General features: G+C 54.8%; 1 protein-coding gene and 1 pseudogene across 2 annotated transcripts; one reads left to right on the top strand and one right to left on the bottom strand.

The window, feature by feature from the left end:
- Positions 1-1,028: 1,028 nt before the first annotated feature.
- HOPX (HOP homeobox) lies at positions 1,029-9,839 on the bottom strand. 2 transcript variants are annotated; one of them, XM_087737254.1, is made up of 3 exons: positions 9,541-9,839; positions 4,497-4,672; positions 1,029-1,267 (listed from the first exon to the last, which is right to left on the bottom strand). In XM_087737254.1, the coding sequence occupies exons 2-3, from the start codon at positions 4,638-4,640 to the stop codon at positions 1,190-1,192; spliced, it is 222 nt and encodes a 73-aa protein (XP_087593380.1). In that variant the 5' UTR covers positions 4,641-4,672; positions 9,541-9,839; the 3' UTR covers positions 1,029-1,189. The 2 variants fall into 2 exon arrangements, with proteins under 2 accessions (XP_087593380.1, XP_087593379.1); XM_087737253.1 differs by lacking the exon at positions 9,541-9,839 and adding an exon at positions 4,927-4,968.
- On the top strand, positions 7,332-19,101 carry LOC148051464 (inositol 1,4,5-trisphosphate receptor-interacting protein-like 1; annotated as a pseudogene).
- Positions 19,102-20,169: the final 1,068 nt, after the last annotated feature.

The following is a 20,169-nucleotide window of genomic DNA, read 5'->3' as shown; positions in this document are numbered from 1 at the left end:
AAGAGAGATGCTCTCCAGCAAGGGACAAAAGCCATAAATGAAAGCATGTGGCAGTTTCAGTGCCAGTGTATCTTAATCTTCCCTGTGTTAAGCTGATTCTCCTTCCAAAGGAGTAGAGGCAGGTGACCACAAACCAGAAGAGGATTAATCAGAGGATCCACTAATTGATTCAATAATCCACTAAGCAGAGGATTTTTGGACCCTTTTGAACAAGGTAAGGTCACTGGGCAACGGTGCTGGTTATTTTTTAGCCCCTGCATTGTCCTGTGCCAGGATGGATGAGAGTTTGGGCTTTGTGCAAGAACCCCAGTGCAGCTGCATCCCTCAGGCTTGAGAATGGAGGCTGGGGTCTGCCCCCCCAGCCCTGCGGGGTAACCCCAGCACCACCAGCCTCTGCCACCTCGGGGCTTGGGGGTGTGTGGGGCTGTGTGGGCTGCCAGGGGTGGACCCGTGGGTGCCCTGGAAGAGGTGCACGGTGCGCACTGAGGCTGCCTTGGAGAAGTGTTGCCCTCCCAGAGGAGTCTGCCTCCTGCCACTGGGGCAGGGATCACAAGCATGGACATAACACAGCTCCTCTCATCAAAAAGTTTGGGTTTTTTATTAATGCGGTGGGAAAAAAAAAAAAAAAAGACCAGTTCTTTTCCTTTGGTGACCTTTAACAGAATGTGAGAAATGCATTCAAGGGGGCTTGGCTTGGTTTCATTACGGTGTAGGCACTCAGTTTGCCAATATCCAGAGCTGACTCAGGCATCTTGAGCTAACCAAGATCACCTGAACAACACATCTGGTTTTCCAGGTGCCCTCCTCTCTGGATGATCTGTATATTAGAGCTAGCACACATATTTTGCCTCTGGGGATCACAAAGAAATGAAATCTTTCTTCCCCTTCTGTATTTGAACCTTTCATGGCAGCTTTTCTGCAAGCCTGGGACAAGGGCATGAGATTGTTTTGCCCTGGGCAGCCGCTGTTGATGGATAGGAACCACTAGACAGGTTATGCAGCCGTCAGAAGCTGTATACACATATATATAATATTTTTTTCCTGATTATGTACACTTTAAATAAGAATTATGTTAAATAGCAGGGTATTACTTTGTATCTAAAACTTATTGCAACAGAATCCCAAGGAAACCCACTCTGAAGAGCTTCACCATCATTTACAGCAGGCATGGGGATCGGAGCAGCATCCTCTAGTCCCTGACAGACCCGCTTTCTGAGGGCAGCCCTTCAGACTTCCTCCACTCTGCCAGGCGCTGCTTGAACCATTTCTGGAGAAAAAAAAACAAAACAAAAGAGAGATTGAGGGCACTGGGCTGAGCGAACCCTCCAAATAACTTCACTGAAGGTGCAGATGTGGTCAGCACGTGGGACCAGGCGAGGGAAGCTCATGGCACCGCTATCTCGTAGCAAGGTGCTGCTGCGCTGTTCCCAGGCAGTACAGGCAGCAGGACAGCCGCTCTTGACCAAACGGTCTTGTTACCTACGTGTGCACCTCTTTCAAACTCATTTCTCTTGCTTGCTTCAGACCTTGACGGCATGGGTGAGTCCTCGTTTTATTGCTGTGAGTCCAAGTTTTTCTTGCAAACAGAGTAAGAGATTGGCTAAGGAGCTGCTGGACGGTGTCTGTTTAAAGGGCTGGAGCAGTGAAACAATCACTGCAGGTCCAAAAATGACAGGAATCAAAAGCTGACCTGCTTCAGAAAGGATGAGAGGGACAACACAGTGGCTCTCAGCAAATTTAACAACAAATAGATTTAAAATGGGTTAAAAATTATCTTAGTCTTCAAACAATATGCATGGCTGCATTATTCTGTAGTAACTTAGCATCTCTGAGCCAACTCCCAGAGCTGCTGATGCCACTTCAACACAGCTGCAATTTCAAATGTTAGATAAAACGCGGCTGGACAAAGCCACGCTACCTCTGTAAGAAGAGAGAGATAACTCATGCGTGCCGGAAGCACAGCTCAGCCTTTTGTTTGGGAACGTGCCTGAGACTTGCTTTGTTGCTGCTCATTTTGTTGCTATATTTGTTCATGGCTATTTTTGAAGCTATTGTGGTCCGTAATGATACAACCACGGTGCTCTCTACAAGTGGCTCTCGCACTAGCGCTGCCTTGGACCACATCCAGTCAGATGATTGCCTGCCTAGCCTCCTCCCAAAAATTTCACTTCCTATCATAAACCATCATCTCCTGTTGACTCAGTACCTCTTTGCGTCTCATCTTTACTAAATTTTTTATTAAAATGGCTGCTATGTCTAGCCAATGAAGCACTCCAGACGTCAGGAGGGATGATTCTCTGTGTCATATGCAATGCGGGCACTTTGCACCTCGCCATCCCAGTCTCGATCCTGTCCCTAAGATGACCTTCATCTCTAGATTTCTAGGAGCACCCTGGATTCATGGAAAAAGATGACTATCAGGGAAGATTTTAAGACATCTCCAGAGGTGTCCTGGGCATATATGGCCTGTGTTTACACTTGCTTTAGGAAAAAAAAATGAACCGGTGCCAGTTCTAAGGAGGAAAAAGTATTTCAGGGGTACTGTCTCCTTTCTGCCTCAAACAAGCAGTGCAACGTGGTACCCACCTGTCACCGAAGCACAGCAGAGGAGGGGTCTCCTTTTCCACTCCAGCCAAGGACTATCAGTGCAATGGATGTTATAGCAGCATCCTTCCCCGGGGCAGGCTAAATGCTGGCATTGCCTGCTCGGCTCTCATCCCTTTGGCTTTGACCAGGGAGAGCCAGGCTTGGCAGCTCTCTGCAAAATCCTGCCAACTTTTCAGTGGGTTGAATTTTCTATACCCATCAATGCTGCTATGGGTCTAGTAGCTTATAAAACACCTGCATCAAAAACAGCTGCACTGCAACCTGAAGGAATTGGGAACGAGCCGTTTGCTTCTGAAGTCCAGGGTAGCCTGCAGGTAGCCAGATGGAGCACAGGGCTTGGTGGAAGTCCCAGACAGTGGCAGCCTGTCCCTGGGGAGGGACATTCAGAGGCCTCTATGTCTCCTGGAGAGGCTGACAGACTTGTCCAGCACTGGGGCTTGGGGATGCTGAACTAGCTAATTGCAGTGAGGGGGAGTGTGCACAGCCTGAGCGCAGAATCATAGCATCATAGAATGGTTTGGGTTGGAAGGGACCTTTAAAGGCCACCTAGTCCAACCCCCCTGGAATGAGCAGGGACATCTTCAACTAGATCAGGTTGGTCAGAGCCCCATCCACGCTGACCTTGAATGTTTCCAGGGATGGGGCATCTACCACCTCTCTGGGCAACCTGTTCCAGTGTTTCACTGCCCTCATAGTAAAAAATTTCTTCATTGTATCTAGCCTACCCTCTTTTAGTTTAAAACCGTCACCCCTTGTCCTATCGCAACAGGCCCTACTAAAAAGTCTTCCTCATCTTTCTTATAAGCCCCCTTTAAATATTGAAAGGCTGCAATAAGGTCTCCCCAGAGCCTTCTCTTCTCCAGCCTAAACAGCACCAACTCTCTCAGCGTTTCCTCACAGGAGAGGTGTTCCATCCCTCTGATCATTTTTGTGGCCCTCCTCTGGACCCACTCCAACAGGTCCATGTCTTCCCTGTGCTGAGGACCCCAGAGCTGGATGCAGTTCTCCAGGTGGGGTCTCACAAGAGCAGAGTAGAGGGGCAGAATCACCTCCCTCGACCTGCTGGCCACACTTCTTTTGATGCAGCCCAGGATACGGTTGGCTTTCTGGGCTGCAAGGGCACATTGGTGGCTCATGTCCAGCTTTTCATCCACAGCATGTCCCACAGAACATCTGCAGGAGTTGCATCTATCCTGTATCTGTTTATAAATGACTGTAGTTTCTTCAGACCATAAAGCCAACAGTGGTTTGGACATCCAAGACTATTAGAAATGGTTGGAAGGAAAGGACAGCATGCACAGGCTGTGTATTCAGGGCTCCACAGCCAGCCAGTGACCCTCGGTGTGTGCCCTCATTCTGGCTGCGAGAAGCACTAGCCTAGTCTCCGAGCCCAGGCTGGGGATGGGGCTCCCAGGCAGGGGGGGTGCAAGGATCCCAGTGGGGCACAGGGCTGCTATGCAGGAGGCCGCGGCTGTGGGATGAAGGGGCTGCGATTACAGGGGAAGGGGCTTTGGGGATGCAGGGGTAGGAACATACGGGGTGCAGGGAGGATGTGGGGTACAGGGAGGTGCGGTGGTGCAGCACTCTGTGGGTGCAGTGTGGGGTTGGGGATGCACTGGGGGTTGCAGAGGCACAGAGGAGATTTGTGGGTGCAGTAAGGAGTATGCGGGGTGCAGAGTGGTGCAGAGAATGTAAGTAGGGAGCGTATGGGGCACAGAGGGGTGCAGGTGGTGCAGTAGGAAGCATGTGGGCAGACAGAAGGGTGCAGGGGGTATGATAGAGAGCCAGGGACAGGACAGGCAGGAGAGGTGGGGGGAGTGTGTGGGGCACAGGGGCATGCAGGGGGAGCAGGGCTGGTGCCAAGGCAGAGGCAAGGGGCGCACACTCACCAGGGTCTGCTCCTCAGAGAGCCCAGTCTCAGCCGCAATGAGGCACAGCGTGGTGGGGTCAGGATGCTTGTTCACCTTGCAGAAGTTGTATTCCAGGATCTCCAGCTGCTCCTCAGTGGGAGTCACTGGCTTCTCTGTGGCCATCTCCTCCTGGGGCAGGGCTATGGGGCCAGGCACTGCAGAGAGGGGCCATCGTCATTGCCCAAGCTGGGAGTGGCCAGTGGGGCCACACTTGCTGAGCCCCAGGTTTGCCATCCCCATCCCCCCCAGCTCCCTCTCCTCAGTGGCCTCTGGCCACGGCAGGGTACAACTCCCTTCCCAAAGGCACGCCGGGGAGCTCAGCCGGGAGCCCCAGCCCCCCAGAAACTCCTGCCTCAGTTTCCCCACTGTGGCGACCACGCGCCAGCAGCGCCCAGCTGAGCTGCCTCACCATCCTTAGCTGGCAGGAAACTGCAGCCTGTCCTCTGCTCAGCACTCCCCTGCTGCTGTATTTATAGCCAGCGTGACTCCCGTGGGGACGATTCCTGTTTACAGCCGTATTTAGGCCTGGGCGTCACTTGGGAGTGATGTCACAGCAACAGGCATGTTGGGGGGGTTAGTTTAAAGACATTAATTAAAAAACACCATTTATTCTCTGGGTGAGGGAACAGTATATGGCATCCAGCCTAGTGGTATTTTGGTTTGTTTTTTTTTTCTTCTCCCCAGCTACCAGGCAAGTTTAGAATCATAGAATATCCTGAGTTGGAAGGGACCCACAAGGATCATCGAGTCCAACTCCTGTCCCTGAATAGGACAACCCAAAAATCATACCATAAAGTTTGTGCAGGGGAATCACAAACCAGAGGAAGCAGGATCTTTTGGGAGCGTGGGCTTGGACCCAGCAATCACCCCACTTTCCCTCCTGATCAACGCCCTGTTCCTCCTCCTAGCAGCATGGCCAGACATCACACAAAGCTGGCGATGAGCAGTTGAGCTGCTTTGTTTTTATTAATATTTTTTGTTATCACACATAGGCATAAACAGTTATGTTGTTCCCAAGCATGGCTGAACTGTTTGTTTGTTTGTTTTTTGGTGTATAAGTAAAGGGTCAGTCCTCGGAGCACCATACCCCATGCATGTCCATTGCCCAAGCGCTCACTGTCTTCGGCTGTGATCAGTGCTAGGTGCTCCCTGCAATGGCAGAAGCAAGAAGCCCACATTCTCCGCCAGGTAACGTTTGTCCCACTTGTGCTTTGCACGAATCTCTGGCAGACTTGGCACAAAAGCACAAGCAAAACAAGTAAGTACACCTTGGGTAAGTCCCACACCTCTCTTCTGCAGGGCTCCAAGTTTGCTCCCCTGTGGCAGAGGGTCAAGCCTGCCAATTCAGTCAACTAAAACACGAGGCGTTGCCCCCACAAAGCACGCAGAAGTCCCTTGACACTGAATCATCTCGGTGTTTCCGAAACCAAGCTGTGGGGTGTTGGCGGGGGAGGAGCTGGATGCAAAAATGCGGCCTTTCTTGATCTGCTCTCTTGGTGTCCGAGTTGCCTGGCCCATCTCTGTCAGGCGGGCTGGTTGGTGTTGCTAGCTCTCCGGTGCTGTCAGGAGCCCTTGGCCTGCCATGGGACCCCTCTGGGCCATCTGTTCCCCTCCTCGCCTGCAGGCCTGCCCTGCCTCCACCTTGCAGTCCAGCTTCTCCTTCCCTTTGGCTCTGGGATGTAAGCCAGGCACCTCCATCATGCTGCACCCCTACTGCATAGCTTTAAACCCAACTGCTTTCCTGGTTGACGGATAATTCACCTTAGCCCACTCGGTACCCTGGGGTGTACTGAATGCCCCAGGGCTCTCACTTGCTGACAGCACTGCTGGGATGGGGCTCAGCTCCAAAACTGCCTTGCAGCTTGCAGAGAGCCAGCTCTCCTATCCATGAGACGCCGGAGAGATCCTCTTCTTTGAGCTTTACCTCAAAAAGCAAAGACCCCACTGAGCCTTGTCTGCAGGAGGTTGCTTTGACTAATAAAAGGGTCTTTTGGCATTTGAGCAGGGGCTCATAAATAGACCGGGGCTGGTTGTGAAACAGCCCGCTCTGCTTGAGTCACTTGGTGAACACTGGTTGTAACACAGTGGTTGCGTAAGGCCGGAGGATATCTGAGTGTGATGGAGTATGCTGGTAGATGGCATCATCCACCACCCTGGATGGACTGGGGAAAGACCATCTTTAGCCCCAGGTGCTGCAAGCCAAGCTGGCCTTGTCTGCAGAGTGTTGCAGCCATGGCTGTGCAGCAGCACTGCCTGGGCTTTCCTGGTGTTGGCTCAGTTCGGAGGTGTCCATATAGGAAGGGGGCGGACAAAGTTCAGTCCCTCATCCGTGTGAGCTGGTGGGGGCCAGGTGAATGCTGCTTATCTACCTTGGGCATTTGGAGACCTCCAGAAGCAATGCAGGGGGAGAAGGAGATCCCTCAGACGCCAGCACTGTGGCTGCTGGGATGTCCATGAAGTCCAAGTGCCGATGAGGCCAGGCTCAGGCCACAAATCGTTCCTCCCCTCCTTGATCAGCATCCCAGGTCAACTCTGAGCCACCTGCCCTTCTCCTAGAAATCCCAGTCACCCCAGGGCCCCTCATCACCTCTAGATCATGCATCTAGCCTGGGCCACCAGCAGCAACACGCCCCAGAGGTTTATAAATCATTGTTTACAGCCTGCTGCATTAATGTACATTGATGTGTGTGCATTGATTTGCATAGGGAACACGTGCTTCAACTTTCATGTTTCATCTTCACAGCTGTTTCTATTTCTGATAATCTCCAGGTTCCTGAGGCGTTTCCCCGTAGGATACAGTATCTTCTACCTGCTGGCAGCTCAGGGTGCCCCAGCACGCAGGACGTGACGCCTGATGGTTTTACCTTGTCTCCCCTCTACCCTTGCTCCAGAGGGAGAACAGTTCCTACCTCTCAAGGTTGTGAGATGGCTTTCAGGAAAAGGTCAAAACCCTGGGGGTCCTGGAGGGCTCTGCAGGTCTCCCCACATTGCTCCACTGGGCCCCGGAGGTTTTCAGGAGCCACGTGGCCCTGCGTAGCACGTGGCACCCAGCACTTGGCACCTCTTGGGTGCTAAAAATTGGGGGTATATGATGGGACCTGAGGGCACCAGGAGTCCCTAAATGTCCTGATTGGCCATATCTGGACCACTGCTCACCTACCCACTACGTAAATGGAGCCCCGTTTAAGCCGAGGCCTAGAGCCTGGCCTTCAGGCTGCACAGGACCTCTTCCCTTTACAGGAGAGGTGATTTTCTTGCTTACATTTCTTTAAGCCTAGCAGAAATACGGAGAATCACAACTGGTTTGCTTGGCTGCTGAAAAGCACCACTGCTCACTGTTTTTTTCTGCTGAAATTTTTGCAGGCATTGGAAAAAAATGGCTTTTTCAGTGCAAAGGATGTAACCTATCTATTCGGCTTTCAGAAAGGCTTGGGGGCTGAAGTCGTCATTCATCTCCGTGAGCAGTCCCATGCCCTGGGCAGCAGAGGGGCAAGAGTTCGGTGGCAGGGGATTACTCACCCAGGCAGAAGTGACAGTGCCAGATGCACTGTCACAGTGAAACCACAGCCCCGGTGACACCTGCTCTGTCCTACGTGTCAAGCTAAAGAGCCCTGGGGGATTCACACTTGGCTCTGACTAACTGTCTTGGTTTTAGGTGGAGCAATGTGAGAGCAGCCACCAGCTGAAGCTTGCAAGGGGTTCATCGGTTGCCTGGCCTGCTGGCGGCTCCAGCCAGCATTGCCATCTATGTGGAGGCTGTGCAGGCAGCACCTGGTGCTCTTAGTGTGGCTGATGGGGCATTTAAGTGCACCTCCAGGGCCATTTTGGAGTGAGCAGGCAAAAGCCAATGGCTGATGGACACAAGTTGCAGCAAGAGAAAGTCTTATTAGATATTTGGGAAAAAATCTTCATAGTGCAGGGGGTCCAACATGGGGACAGGGACCAGAGAAGTGAAGGCACCTCCATCCTCGGTGATCTCTAAAAATCAGCTGGACAAGGCCCTGAGTGACCTGACCTAGATGTGAGGTAGGAGCAGTGGGGTGGAGAGAGACCTCCCTCCACAGTTATACTGCCCGTGTCCTCTGGTTGCACCCAGCTCCCCAGAGACATCCTGGGGTTACTAGCAGGGCTCCCAGCTCTGGCCTGAGATGGGAGAGGACATCCCTCTGTCTCCCGGCATGCCTGCCCAGCACTGCTAGTGCAGTCAGCATTTACTATCCTGGCAGAAAGCAGCCACTTTTCCAGAAAAGACATGATCTCTGCTCAGCTTTGCTGTTTTGAACGGCAGACACAATAGCTGGCCGGCTGTGCAGCTTTCTAACGATTTACTGCACCCGAAGCCCCTGGAGAACTCTCTGAGTGGTAGCTCCTGCCGAGCTGATGGGGCCCCATAGCCCCCGCTGGGCTTCCTGACCCCTTCCCCAGTGCACTGTCACGGCTGGGATGCGACTGGAGGCATCTGCGCCTGGTTTTAGCTTCCAGCTATTTCCTGCCACTGCAGGGATCAAAATAGCAGTTCTCAATGCAAACGAGACCTCCTACCCTCCCTTGCTCCGCTGCAGAGCCATGTCCTGCCCTGAGCTTTGCTCGGACTCCTGCTGTGGGGTGGCTGCGGATAACATCAGCCGGCATGGCGCACAGGATAAGGTGGGACAGAGGCTTTAAAAATAAACCAGACCCTGCCATAAATAAGGAAAAACCACCTGTCATGCATCCTGTAAATGACCCGTTCAGCCTTTTAGAAGATAATATCAGATGGGAACAAAGCAAACAAGAGCACAGCAGCTGCTGAAGCAGAGGCAGGTCCCCGTGGTACCCGCAGCCTGGGCTCCCTGCTTCCCCGTGTGCCCCTCTCCCTGCCCCAGGCATGAAGCGTTCCCACCACAGCCCTGCTGGGTGCTGCTCCAACCTCCCCAGCATCAGTAGGCGCAGGTCAGCTCCTCCCTCCACCTCCCCCCCCCCCCCCCCCCGATCCCCAACTGCAAATCCACCCCAGCACCCCCAGCTCAAAGCCTGTGCTTACCTGAGGCTGGCAGGGACCAGAATTGTGTAAAACAAGAACCCCGCAGGTCCTTGGGTGACTGCTTAAGTATCTGCGTGTGTGTGTGACAGGCGGGGACCTGAAAAACCTGCCGCAAATCACAGGAGCTCCCGGGATCCACAGCCACTCTCTGGGCTGGTAATTCAGGTTTGGCATCCACTCTCCTTGGCAGGGCTCAACGCATGGTTGTACGCGCTGCGGGGCTCTCCAGACGGGTGGCATGGGCAGCTGTTGGGGCTCGTCCCGCCACGCACTGGCCTGGGGGATGCCGTCCTGCGGGCCGTGGGCGAGGGCCGCTGGGGCTGTTTCCTGCAGGGGTACTGGAAGGGTGAAGGCAGGATGTGGTGGAAACTGCGCTCAGCCGTTCATCGGCGTTTCAGCTGAGCCTGCCTGTCCCTCTGGGGGCCCTGGCCCCCACCACTGCCCCTTTGGCCAGGCTGCGATCAGCTCCCCTGCTGTGGGCAGCCCTGCTCCTGGCTTTGCTGATGGAGCATGGTGGCGGTTGCTGCTGCGCGGGGCTGGCTGCTCATCTCACTTTAGTCCCCTGCAAATGATTTGTCCAGGTTTAAGGTTCCTGACTCTGCTGTCGCTTTAGTCAGCCCTGTGATCCCACCAGGCTGGGTATAGGAGCAGGACTGGGTCCTGGATCTGACCTGCTGCTGCAGTCCAAGTGCACTCAGAGGCACAGGGCAGGAACCCAGCTGGGGATGGGGAGGAGGGCAGGGCATCTCCTTCTGCCAAAGACCTCTACTGTCCTCAATTAAAGTGCCTGGGAGCCTGCAGTCCCCAGTGGGGTGGGCTGGAAGCATTAGACAGCAGCTTAAAAAGAGGCATCTTGTGGGGTGGGGTGCAGTGGGGAGGAGCTGATTTTCTCTCAGCTCACAGACAGCTGGAAGGGGATGCTGGAAAATCAGAGGGGCTGGAGAAAGGGCTCATGAGAAACCGAGTATGGGTTGCAATGACTGAGATTATCTGCCAGAGCAAAAGGAAAACTGGCACTGGATGCAAAAAGATGTGGAGCTAGCTGGAGCCAGGGGCAAGGAGCTCTGCCCCTGGGGAGAAGTGGCTAGACAAACCCAGGCAAGAAACCTGCCATTTGTTCAGCAATGAGCTAAAACTGTCTTGAAGATTGAGTGGTTTTGTAATGTGGGGGGAGACATGGGCCAAGGCAAGGGGATTGCGAAGAGATCTGCGCCAAAGGGCAGGCGGAGCGGTGCCAATTTTCCTAGCAGGATGACGTTGATCAAGCAAGAGTGCTTTTGCTACAGGGATAGCCTCACTGCCCGGACAAACCAAGTGGTGCTGTTCAGTGGCTGCCAGAAGAGGTTTTTGGGAGAAAACTTGATCCTGCATGCCTTGGGCAGGCACCTGGCCAAGGGGATATGCCCTGTTTATCACTGGCGCTAAGCAACAGGACCATGGGTAGTGATGGGTGGAGGCAAGCAGGTTGGAAAACATGTCTGATGGGATGGCTCCAGCAGCTGTGGCTGGGGGGATCGGGGTGCGTTCAAGGGGGCTGGAGCAGACCGCTGCAGCAGGACACAGCCTTGGATTTTGAACCCAGTGTGGGAGGTCCAGGTAGAGGCCCTGAATTGCATACCGTCGTGTCCTTGGGGGAGCTCTGGTGGGTATTGCTGCTTACCTGCCCCATGCCTATGCTCTGCCCTGGCACCTGCTCTTGGCTGCCCTTGGAGACAGGACAGATGGGAAGATAGTCTGGCCCAGACAGATTTTCTTACGTTTGTATGCTGTCTTTTATTCTCTTCCATGCATGTGCCCCAAGCATTGCAAAATGTGAGTAACCTGGCCCACAGGAACAGGATCAGCTCCTCTCTTCCCTTGTTTATTACTGTCAACAGAGAGAAAGTCTTTAATGTGGAAAAAACCCTTTTCCTTTAGCCTGCGAACCCAGCCCAGACTTGCACCGGGAGCGCTGGCAGCGACGTGTTTCAGGCTGAGACATGCCACTGAAATGGCTTCAGAGCTGCTGGGAGTCCTGCAGTGACAGTGCGAAAGTCACGTCACTAATCTGTCCACGTCTGGCTGGCAAATGCTAATGCTCTTCTGATCCTGAAATATTTCAGGCCCCATTTCTCTTCCTGGGAGAGGGTCAGAGTACCGCTGAAGTTTATGCCTCACCTGGTAAAAGGAGATCCTGTCCCCAGAGGATGTCCCTTTGTCAGGAGAGTTAGATTAAATAGAAATAAAATGCAGGGTGCACCCAGGCCCGTCTCAGAGTTTTCCTCCCTACAGGGGAAGAAATACAGCTGTTGTGATGTGCATTTGACAATTTTGCATGATACTGTGGCATTGCAGCGAGGAGTTGGCAGCTGCAGCCTGTGTTCAGCATCCCGCTCCTCTGGACCCCTCTTGCAGAGGCTTGAATATCATCCAGTGCTTGCATGTTGTGGGGGGCATCAGACACATAGCTCACGACCATCCTGGCCCAAATGTTGTCCCTTTAATCCTGTGTGGAGACAGGATGGAAAAAAGATGAAGAGGAGAGGGGGAAAGCAACTTGTCAAGCCATCAGGAGAGAATGGGATAGAATTCAGCTTTTCTGGCTCGTTCATACTGCTTCCTTTGCATGCATGTATCTCTCCTGAATTTTGCCATGTTTTCCTTCCTGAAAATGAGGCTTAGTACCAGCACCTCTTGTCTGGGCGTTAAGCAGAGATTTTTTTTCTTTTTCTAAGTAAGTGAGTTAAAAATATGTGCTTTCCAGAGACACCCCCCCCTCCCGCAACCCAACTGTCAGAGAGGGAGCGAAACCTTCCCTTCTCCCCCTGAACACACCAATGCAAAGGGAAACCACAAAAGCCATCTTCTGTTTTGTTTTCCAGTGTTTTTTTTCCTGATGTGCTGGGGTTTTCTGGCTACTAATCCAAAAAATGTGGCTGGAACAAAGCTTTACAGAATTTTTTGGCTTCCATTCAGTTGGAGAAGAGTTTCCTAACCAGTCAGTACTGACTCACAGGATAACTCTTGCAGCTAATCAGATGAGATTTCTACCTGCAAAGCCCACTTGCCCCAGAATAGCGTAAGAGATGGGTTGCTCTGCAGGGTGCAGCTAACAATTGCCTTTGTCAGGTACCCCAAAACACAAGAACCTGGCTGAATCATTGATCTTTTGATCAGTCTTGCCCTGGGAGAGCAGCAATGCAGGCTGCAGCCCAAGAGCTAGCAGCACACAGTGCTCAGATCATGGTCTGGGCAGGGGGAAGAGGAGGAGGTGGGCACAGGTGGCTCCTTGCTGCCTGTGTTGCTGGAGCAGGGCTGCCGGCTGCCCGCTGCCCACCCAGGCTCAGCAACTGCCTCGGCTGCATTCTCCTTCATGCGTTTTCCTTTTGTTTTAGTGGGCAGGGTTCAACCTGTCTCTCCTCAGCAGCAGAACTGATTCAGGCCAGACAGATATGAATCAGATGTGACTTCCAATAAGACGCCTGCCTTTTCTTTGTCCATGCAATACAGTCATGCGGATGGCAACTGCAGTGTTTTATGGCTCCTCCAGTTGTTCCAATACTTCTCAGAGAACAGTGTCATCTCATCGGTATTTCCATGTGCAATCTCTGCCTGGGGTACAGTCTTCCTCCCTCCTCTCTCTCTTACTAACCAGATTGTTTTGAAGTGACTAAACCAGGCGCTGATACGTGCAGTTCCTTGCCAGGAGGCTTTTCAGCAGCGCTGCCATTGCTTGTAGGCAGAGTGTGCCCTAGCATGTGGAGGGAGCTGGCAGGGCATCACACGTGTGAGCCCAGGAAAACATGGGCTCCGGCACTGGTGAGAGGCAGGGAAAAAGCTAGAGGAGACACGCAAATCCGCTCTCTACTCCTGGAGCAGCAAAGGGATATGAAGAGGAGCGAGCACCATTCCAGAGATTCGGATGGCTGTGCATTTTCTAGGGAGGAAGTCAAGGCTAGAAAATGCCTACTGAAATCCATTCCTGGTCTGAACCTCTAGGCTGAGGCTGCCTGGTTTTTGAAGTTCTGACTCAAATACTTGTATATAGGTCAATGAAAGGACGTTATCCCTCCCTGGAGAAGGGACGAGCTCTGCCAGACCACTAGCACGCGACCAACGTGGCCCTCCCGGTTGCAGGCATGCTGTCCCGAAGGCTTACCCTGAGGAGAGCGAGGGGCCGTAGTGGGGTGAGCACGGGCACAGACCAGCCTGTAGCTGCACCATCGAGCTCAGCTGTTCTCCACCTTCACCGTGAGGGACAAGGACCACATTTTCCCCTGTGCTGTCCCAGGTCGGGCAGCCCATGGGCAGGGAGGGTGCCCCTGGCTGTGGGAGGCGCCTGGCCCCTGCACGTGCCTCGCAGCAGCAATGATGTGCAGCTGGCAGTGGTCCCTGTGGTTTCTGTCAGACCAGTTTGGGCGGGTGGCACAGGGCCACCCATCGTGGGTGCCCGCTGAGAGGTGACCCCAGCACCACCAGCTGCTGGGGCATTGCCGCAGGCCCCAGGGCTGTGAGCAGGATGGGGCGTCTCCCTGTGACACACACCACAGCCTTCGGGGCACCCGTGGGGCCCCTGTGGCACTGGCAGGTGACCAAGATGACTTGCAGAGTGACAGTGAACAGGGAAGGGACATAATGGAGACTGGCCCTCTGCTCCAGCTGATGGGTTTCGGGGAGCGGCTTCAGGGGCCCTGCACAACTAAAAAAATATTTTTCCCTTTTAGCAAGTCAGGTTTTGCTGCTCTTGGGAAGATGGCACTGACAAAGGCATCACAGCTACCTGTGTGCTAGCTGCCAACAGTCTTCTCTACATGGCTGGCCACAGGGACAGCTGGGTAAGCACAACAGAGGCACTCACAGCTGGCTCCCTCATTGCTCTGACAGCCTCACCGCCCCAGGGAGCGGGTCACCTGCAGCGGGACATCCCCTGCTCCTGGGAGCTCCCCCTGCTCCAGCTCTGGGGGCTGGGGCACTCCACTGTCAGAGGGTCGGTTGTGTCCAGTGTGTCTGGCAGAGGCTCCTGGCTGGAGGAGGATGCTCCTTGTCGTCTCTCTCAGGACGCAGTGACTGGGCTGGTGGACGGGGGTGCTTTCCAGGGAGGAGCAGTGGGAGCAGGGTGCTGTGCTGCACAGGCAAGCAGCTGGAGAGTGCTCAACCCATGGGAGAGCCCAGCAGGCTCAGACAAGCACAAATACCCTAACAAACCTGAGCTAAAGAGGCTGTACCTGCGCCACTGCTTAAGGAAGACCCACTCTTGCCTGCAGCATGTGTTTTTGCTCCTTGTCCTGCTGGAGGGGAATGGTTTGGGGGGACACAAGAGGCTGGGGGTGCCCGTTCCCATCGGCAGTGAGGTCAGGTCCTGGGGGCTCACTGCCAAGCTGAGGCTGTTCGAAGCAGAAGGAGAGCTTCTGGCACTGGCATGGGATTGCCTTCCTGTTGCTCCAAGTGTCTGTGTGCCTGTCTCTTGGCTGGCTGGTACTGCATACAGCCAATGGGTCTGGCTTCCCTGTGTGGGTTTTCCTCCCTTCTTCGAAGGCTGTTTCTTGGCTCAGGCCTATTCCTGGCTAATAGGATCTTCTCCAGAGAGGGCTTAGTGTAGGCCTGTGTCTCCTGTTTCTTAAGTCTATGGCCTGGCCACAGGGAACCTTGCTCAGTGGGGTGGGCACAGCAGGACCGAGCTGAGAGAGCCCACTGGAGAGCTGTGTCCCCATCACTGTGCTGCTCCTGCTGTCCAGCGCTGGCCTGTCTTCATGGCAAGGGAGCACTGGACCAGGCTGTCAGGGCTTTCCAGAGCCTGCTTCCCTTGAAATACACTTCACTTAGCAGATAATTTTTTGAGCAAGATACTAGTTCTAGCCTCTGCTGCCCATTCAGCTCTTCTGCACATAGACATGGTTTTGCTGACTTGTGAGGCTGAGCTGGCTTTAAGTCGGGGAAAGGTAGTCTTGAGTTCTCCTGACTTGATTTCTCCCAGCTTGATTTCTCCCCCCTGCTCCATTGTTGGGTTGTGGCACTGGGACACCTCTGCCAAAAGTGAAGAAGTGACAAACTTGCACTAGCCAGGGTGCCAGGATTTGTCCAGAGCATCTTACTGCTATGCTGCAGCATCACCTCTGTGCGAGATGTCTCCACAGCTTCAAAAGAAACAGTTCATGGCAGTGCCGTAGAGTGCTTCCAGCTATTCTGGACCGTCTCTGGTCTAGGGGAAAGCAGGGACAAAAGAGTACTCTCTGGCTGAAAATGCCATTTTGCTGACCCTCAGCTAGCAGGCTGGAAAGACCATGAAGTCTGGAAGAGACCTGACAATGCACTGACACTTTCCCGGGTGCTCCCAGCCACTGCCCAGTCTGGCAGCAATGTCTCCTCTTGGCTTTAACTCTCGGGAAGAGGAAGAAGCAGGGAAATGTTTGTCTAGGTTAGACCCAAACCTGCAGGCCACTGGAATTGCCCTCCCAGATTCAGCCCTTAGCGAAAGTTTTTTCTGCATGTGCCACCTCTTCATAAACCATCTCCTCTTGCTGCTGGGTCTCATTTGCTGAAAAAGAGAAGAAGAGGTGTGCACCGAAGCAAAGCTCAAATTCCAGGTGGTGTTTGTCGAAGCTTCTGGGTTTTACATACAGACAGGACAGAAAACTGGCGACTTCGGATGAAGCAACAGAGTCCCAGAGTGGCTCCACTTCTACAGACACAACTACTTTATACAGTAAGCTAAAGAAACAGGATGGGTACAAGTAGCTCACATGTGTCTGCTCATTGCTGAGTTGAGAGTGTTATCCCTTCTTTGTTGTGATGTGTAATTGCCGAGTTAGAGTTAATCGCTCTGCAGTGGGATGTCAGCTTGGCTGGGGTACCTACTCCTTGTAGAGTATTTTGGATGTACATGCACCATGTTTAGCCAGCTCCTGCTTTCAGCCTGGCCATCCAACCCCCTGACCACATTCCATGTTGCTGACTGCCAGAATGGATCAGGGCTCCGAGTACATCTAAGGTCTGTCATGGGCTCAGCAGCGTTCCCACAGCTCAGCTGGGTGCGCAGAAATGCCGTTGTGCCTGATCATGGCAAATATGAGGCATGGAGAAAATAAAATACATGAGGGGCCAGCTCTGCTCTCCGTGCCCAGCCTGTTGTCGCGCTGGAAATCTGAGTGACCTGGGGGTCGGAACACACAGGTGAGTCTGTACCCTGCCTGGAGAGACCAGGCATGAGCTTGGGACTGTTCACAGCCTCCTGGTTTTTGTAAGCTGTGGTTCAGGCCTGCCATTTCTAAAGACCTGGAGGCTTTCCTGAGCCTCTGACAATGTACTCTCTCTTCTAAAGAAAGTTATCTTATCACTAGCTAGTGGCTGACTGTTGAACCTGACTGGATGGCTGGGCCCAAAGAGGCTGGAGAGCTGCCCAGCAGAAAAGGACCTGGGGGTGTTGGTTGACAGCTGGCTGAATATGAGCCAGCGGTGTGCCCAGGTGGCCCAGAAGCCTAAGAGCCATCCCCGTTTTCATGTCTGTTATGGTTTTGGGGGGCATCTGCCCGCTTTATCCAAAGAGCCCCTGGGAGCTCGCTCCTGCCGGGCAGGTCTGTACTCGGTGTGTTGCCCGGGCCCCGCTGAGTCGGGCGGTGGGGTGGAAGGCTGGGGCTTGCCGTCTGGGTGATGCTGCTCTGGTGGCTGTGACAGCATAGAGGACAAGTCACAATGGGAGCTGTCCCCAGGGACATCTCCAGGCAGCCCCACTGCAGTCTGCCTTGGGCGATCGGTGAGTGCAGCGTGCCGGGGGAAGGCTGGGCTGGATGGTGGATGGGGCAGATGGCCAGGGGGTTTCTAAGGCGGAGCAAGAGCCGAGCCCCTCAGGTCAGGGCACGGTACCGCCCTCGGGGCAGGGAGCAGAGGTGCTCGGGGCTCCCAGCGGTGGCAGGTGCCCAGAGAGGCTTTGGGGATGTGCCGGGTGCCCGTGGCTCCGTGGGACACTGTTGTGTGGCAGGGATGGGGCCCCGGGACACTCTCCTCTGGTGTCCCTTGCCCTTTCACGGGGCACAGCCCAGCCAGGGGCTGGCCATCAGGGTGGCTTGGCCAGGATGGGCCCCATGCTGTCTCCAGCTAGGGCCTGCGGCCCCTTCAAGCCAGTCGACACCAGTGCCCCAACACTTTCCTGGCACAGCCTGTGGCTCCCACCCGGGCAGTGCTCGCAAACCCTGCCCTTGCTCCCTCCCACCTCCCTCACCCCCTCTCCTACCGGCCCCCGGCTCCAGGCGGCTCCTGCCCCGCTCCCCCAGCCCCGTGCTCTCTCTCACCCAGCCCTGCTCAGCCCCCTTTTCTCCCACCCCTCCAGGCCATGGCTTCGGCAGTCGCCCTCGTCCTGACTCTGCTGGCCATCCAGCAGGGGATGAACCGCGATCACCAGATCGATGTGGCTGCGGCTGAGCGGATGCAGCAGCGTGAAGAATATCTGCATCAGCAGATGGCTCGGCTGCTGCAGGAGGTTCAGCAGAGCAGGGCCGCGGAGGAAGCCACGCTCCTTTCCGTGTTGCAGCAGTGGCCGTTTTGGACCATTGCAGGAGCCCTGGTCCTGATCGCTGAGGTCAGCTGGCTGGCCAGGGAAATCAAGCTGACCTTCAACAGCCGCAGCGAGCACGACAGCTCGAGCACGGAGGAGGAGGATGACGACGATGAGCAGGAGGAGGAAGACTTCAGCGGCGCACACAATGTTGTCAGGTCTTTGGCTGTGTCCGCCCCATCGCCAATGCAGGGCCTGCCCGACACGTGCAAGGTGATGAAGAAGGTGGTGGATGACCTCCTCGGCGTCTGCCGACTGCTCTGCAAGGGGACTTCCATGCCACAGATGCACCCAGCTGTTGGCATGGGCGGCACCTATGAAGCCTGGGGTGTCCGCGACAACAACATCGTCTACTGCCTGCTCGTGTCCCTGCAGCCACCCCCGGGCACTCTTTCAGCCTGGAGCCGCACACCACGGGGCAGCTGCCAGCAAGGCGCTCCAGCATCCACGTGGTGCTGGAGTGCATGTGCTCGAGGGAGCAGCTGCTGGGGAATACTCTGTGCTTTCTTCACCAGCCCGACGGCAAGCTGCGGTGCGATCAGAGCTCGTACCTGCTACGCACCCTCTGCACGCACTCCTGCTTAGACGTGGAGAAAATCGCCTGCTGGGCCCAGCTGTTGGTGAGATCAGCCTGGCTCCTGTTGCCTCAGTCGCACCACTGCCAGCTAACGGTGCTGCCTTCCTCCCAGTCCTGCAGGTTCCAGCTGATGAGCACGTCCAAGATGAAATTCTGCACTGACATGACTTTTGCAGTGCAGCAAGGCACCTCAGGCGCCTGCCTGAGCCTGGAGTAGGCAGAGGCCAGCTTTGCTAGCAGCACACCCTGGGCGGAGAGCTGCGCTGTTGTCGAGATGCGCTGTTGTCGAGATGCGCTGTTGTCGAGATGCGCTGTTGTCGAGATGCAGCTTTTCCGACCGACGGCGAGGCACACCCGGCAGGACAATTTCCACATCCGAGGTCTGCAGCTCTGCACCCGTATCCTGGTGGTCACAGGCTTTTGTACCCATGCCTGTGACCCTGAGGACTTCCTTTGCTCTCACACTGGTGGGGCCCAGGCGACAGTTTCGGACACTGGGATGGAGAATCTGCTCATCCCAGAGGCTGCCTGGGGAGTCTGTGCCATAGATCTGAGCAAACGAGGCATGGAGATGACACCGCTCAGGAGGAGCTCAGTATAACCAGCGTTTGGAGGATCTCCCCCGGTCCACCTGAAGATGGACTTGGGGCAAACCAACCCCTGGGAGCCCGAGAGCATTGTTGGGGAGCGATCCCCCGGGAAGGCGGACATCGTGGTCTCCAAGCGGTGAGCCCTCTGCACAGGGAACAAGCACCACGAGTGCAGAGCGGGGCTCTGGATGCTCTGCTTGCTGCAGCGGTGGGAGACTTGGGCACGAGCCAATGCAGAGCAGCAGCTGGAGAGCTGGAGGCAGAGCCAGGGCCAGCGCAGGAGGGAGGAGTGTCCTGCAGCACCGGTCACCTCCCCTCCTGCACCCCCTCATCCCCATTGGTAAACAGAGCCTCTTTTGGAACACCGATCTCTCATCAGCACAGCAAGGACAGAGACCCTGCCATGGAGAGACCCCATCCCGCCACAGGGATAGACACCATCACCCCCACATCAGTGTCACGAAGGCACCAAGAGCACCATCATGTCCACAGGCACAAAGGCCAGCACCCAGGGACCTGGTCCGTCTCCCAGGGTGGCAGAGCAGGAGTAAACCATCCACGGGCCACACCACCTTCTCTCACACGTGCACACTTTGAATTCCTTTGGCTGGCCTGCCTACAGTCACAGGCAGATAGAGCAAAGATACATCTAGGAGGTTCCTGGCGTGTGTGGAAGATGATAACTTCCTGACACAGCTGGTGAGGGAGCCAAGTGGGGAAGGCCTGTTGTTTGCGAACGGAGAAGGACTGGTGGGTGATGTGGTGGTCGGAGGCAGTCTCGGGCACAGCGATCACAAAATGATAGAGTTTTCGATTCTCAGAGAAGTAAGGAGGGGGTCAGCAGAACTGCTGCTACTTTGGGCTTGTGGAGGGCAGACAAATGTGATGCCCGTCTACAGGAAGGGCTGGAAGGAGGACCCGGGTAACTCCAGGCC

This window comes from Nipponia nippon, unplaced genomic scaffold (assembly GCF_047370975.1).
Source record: "Nipponia nippon isolate SJK-2023a ecotype South Korea unplaced genomic scaffold, ASM4737097v1 scaffold_6, whole genome shotgun sequence".
Taxonomy (NCBI): Eukaryota; Metazoa; Chordata; class Aves; order Pelecaniformes; family Threskiornithidae; genus Nipponia; species Nipponia nippon.
This window is presented reverse-complemented; position numbering and strand designations above follow the sequence as displayed.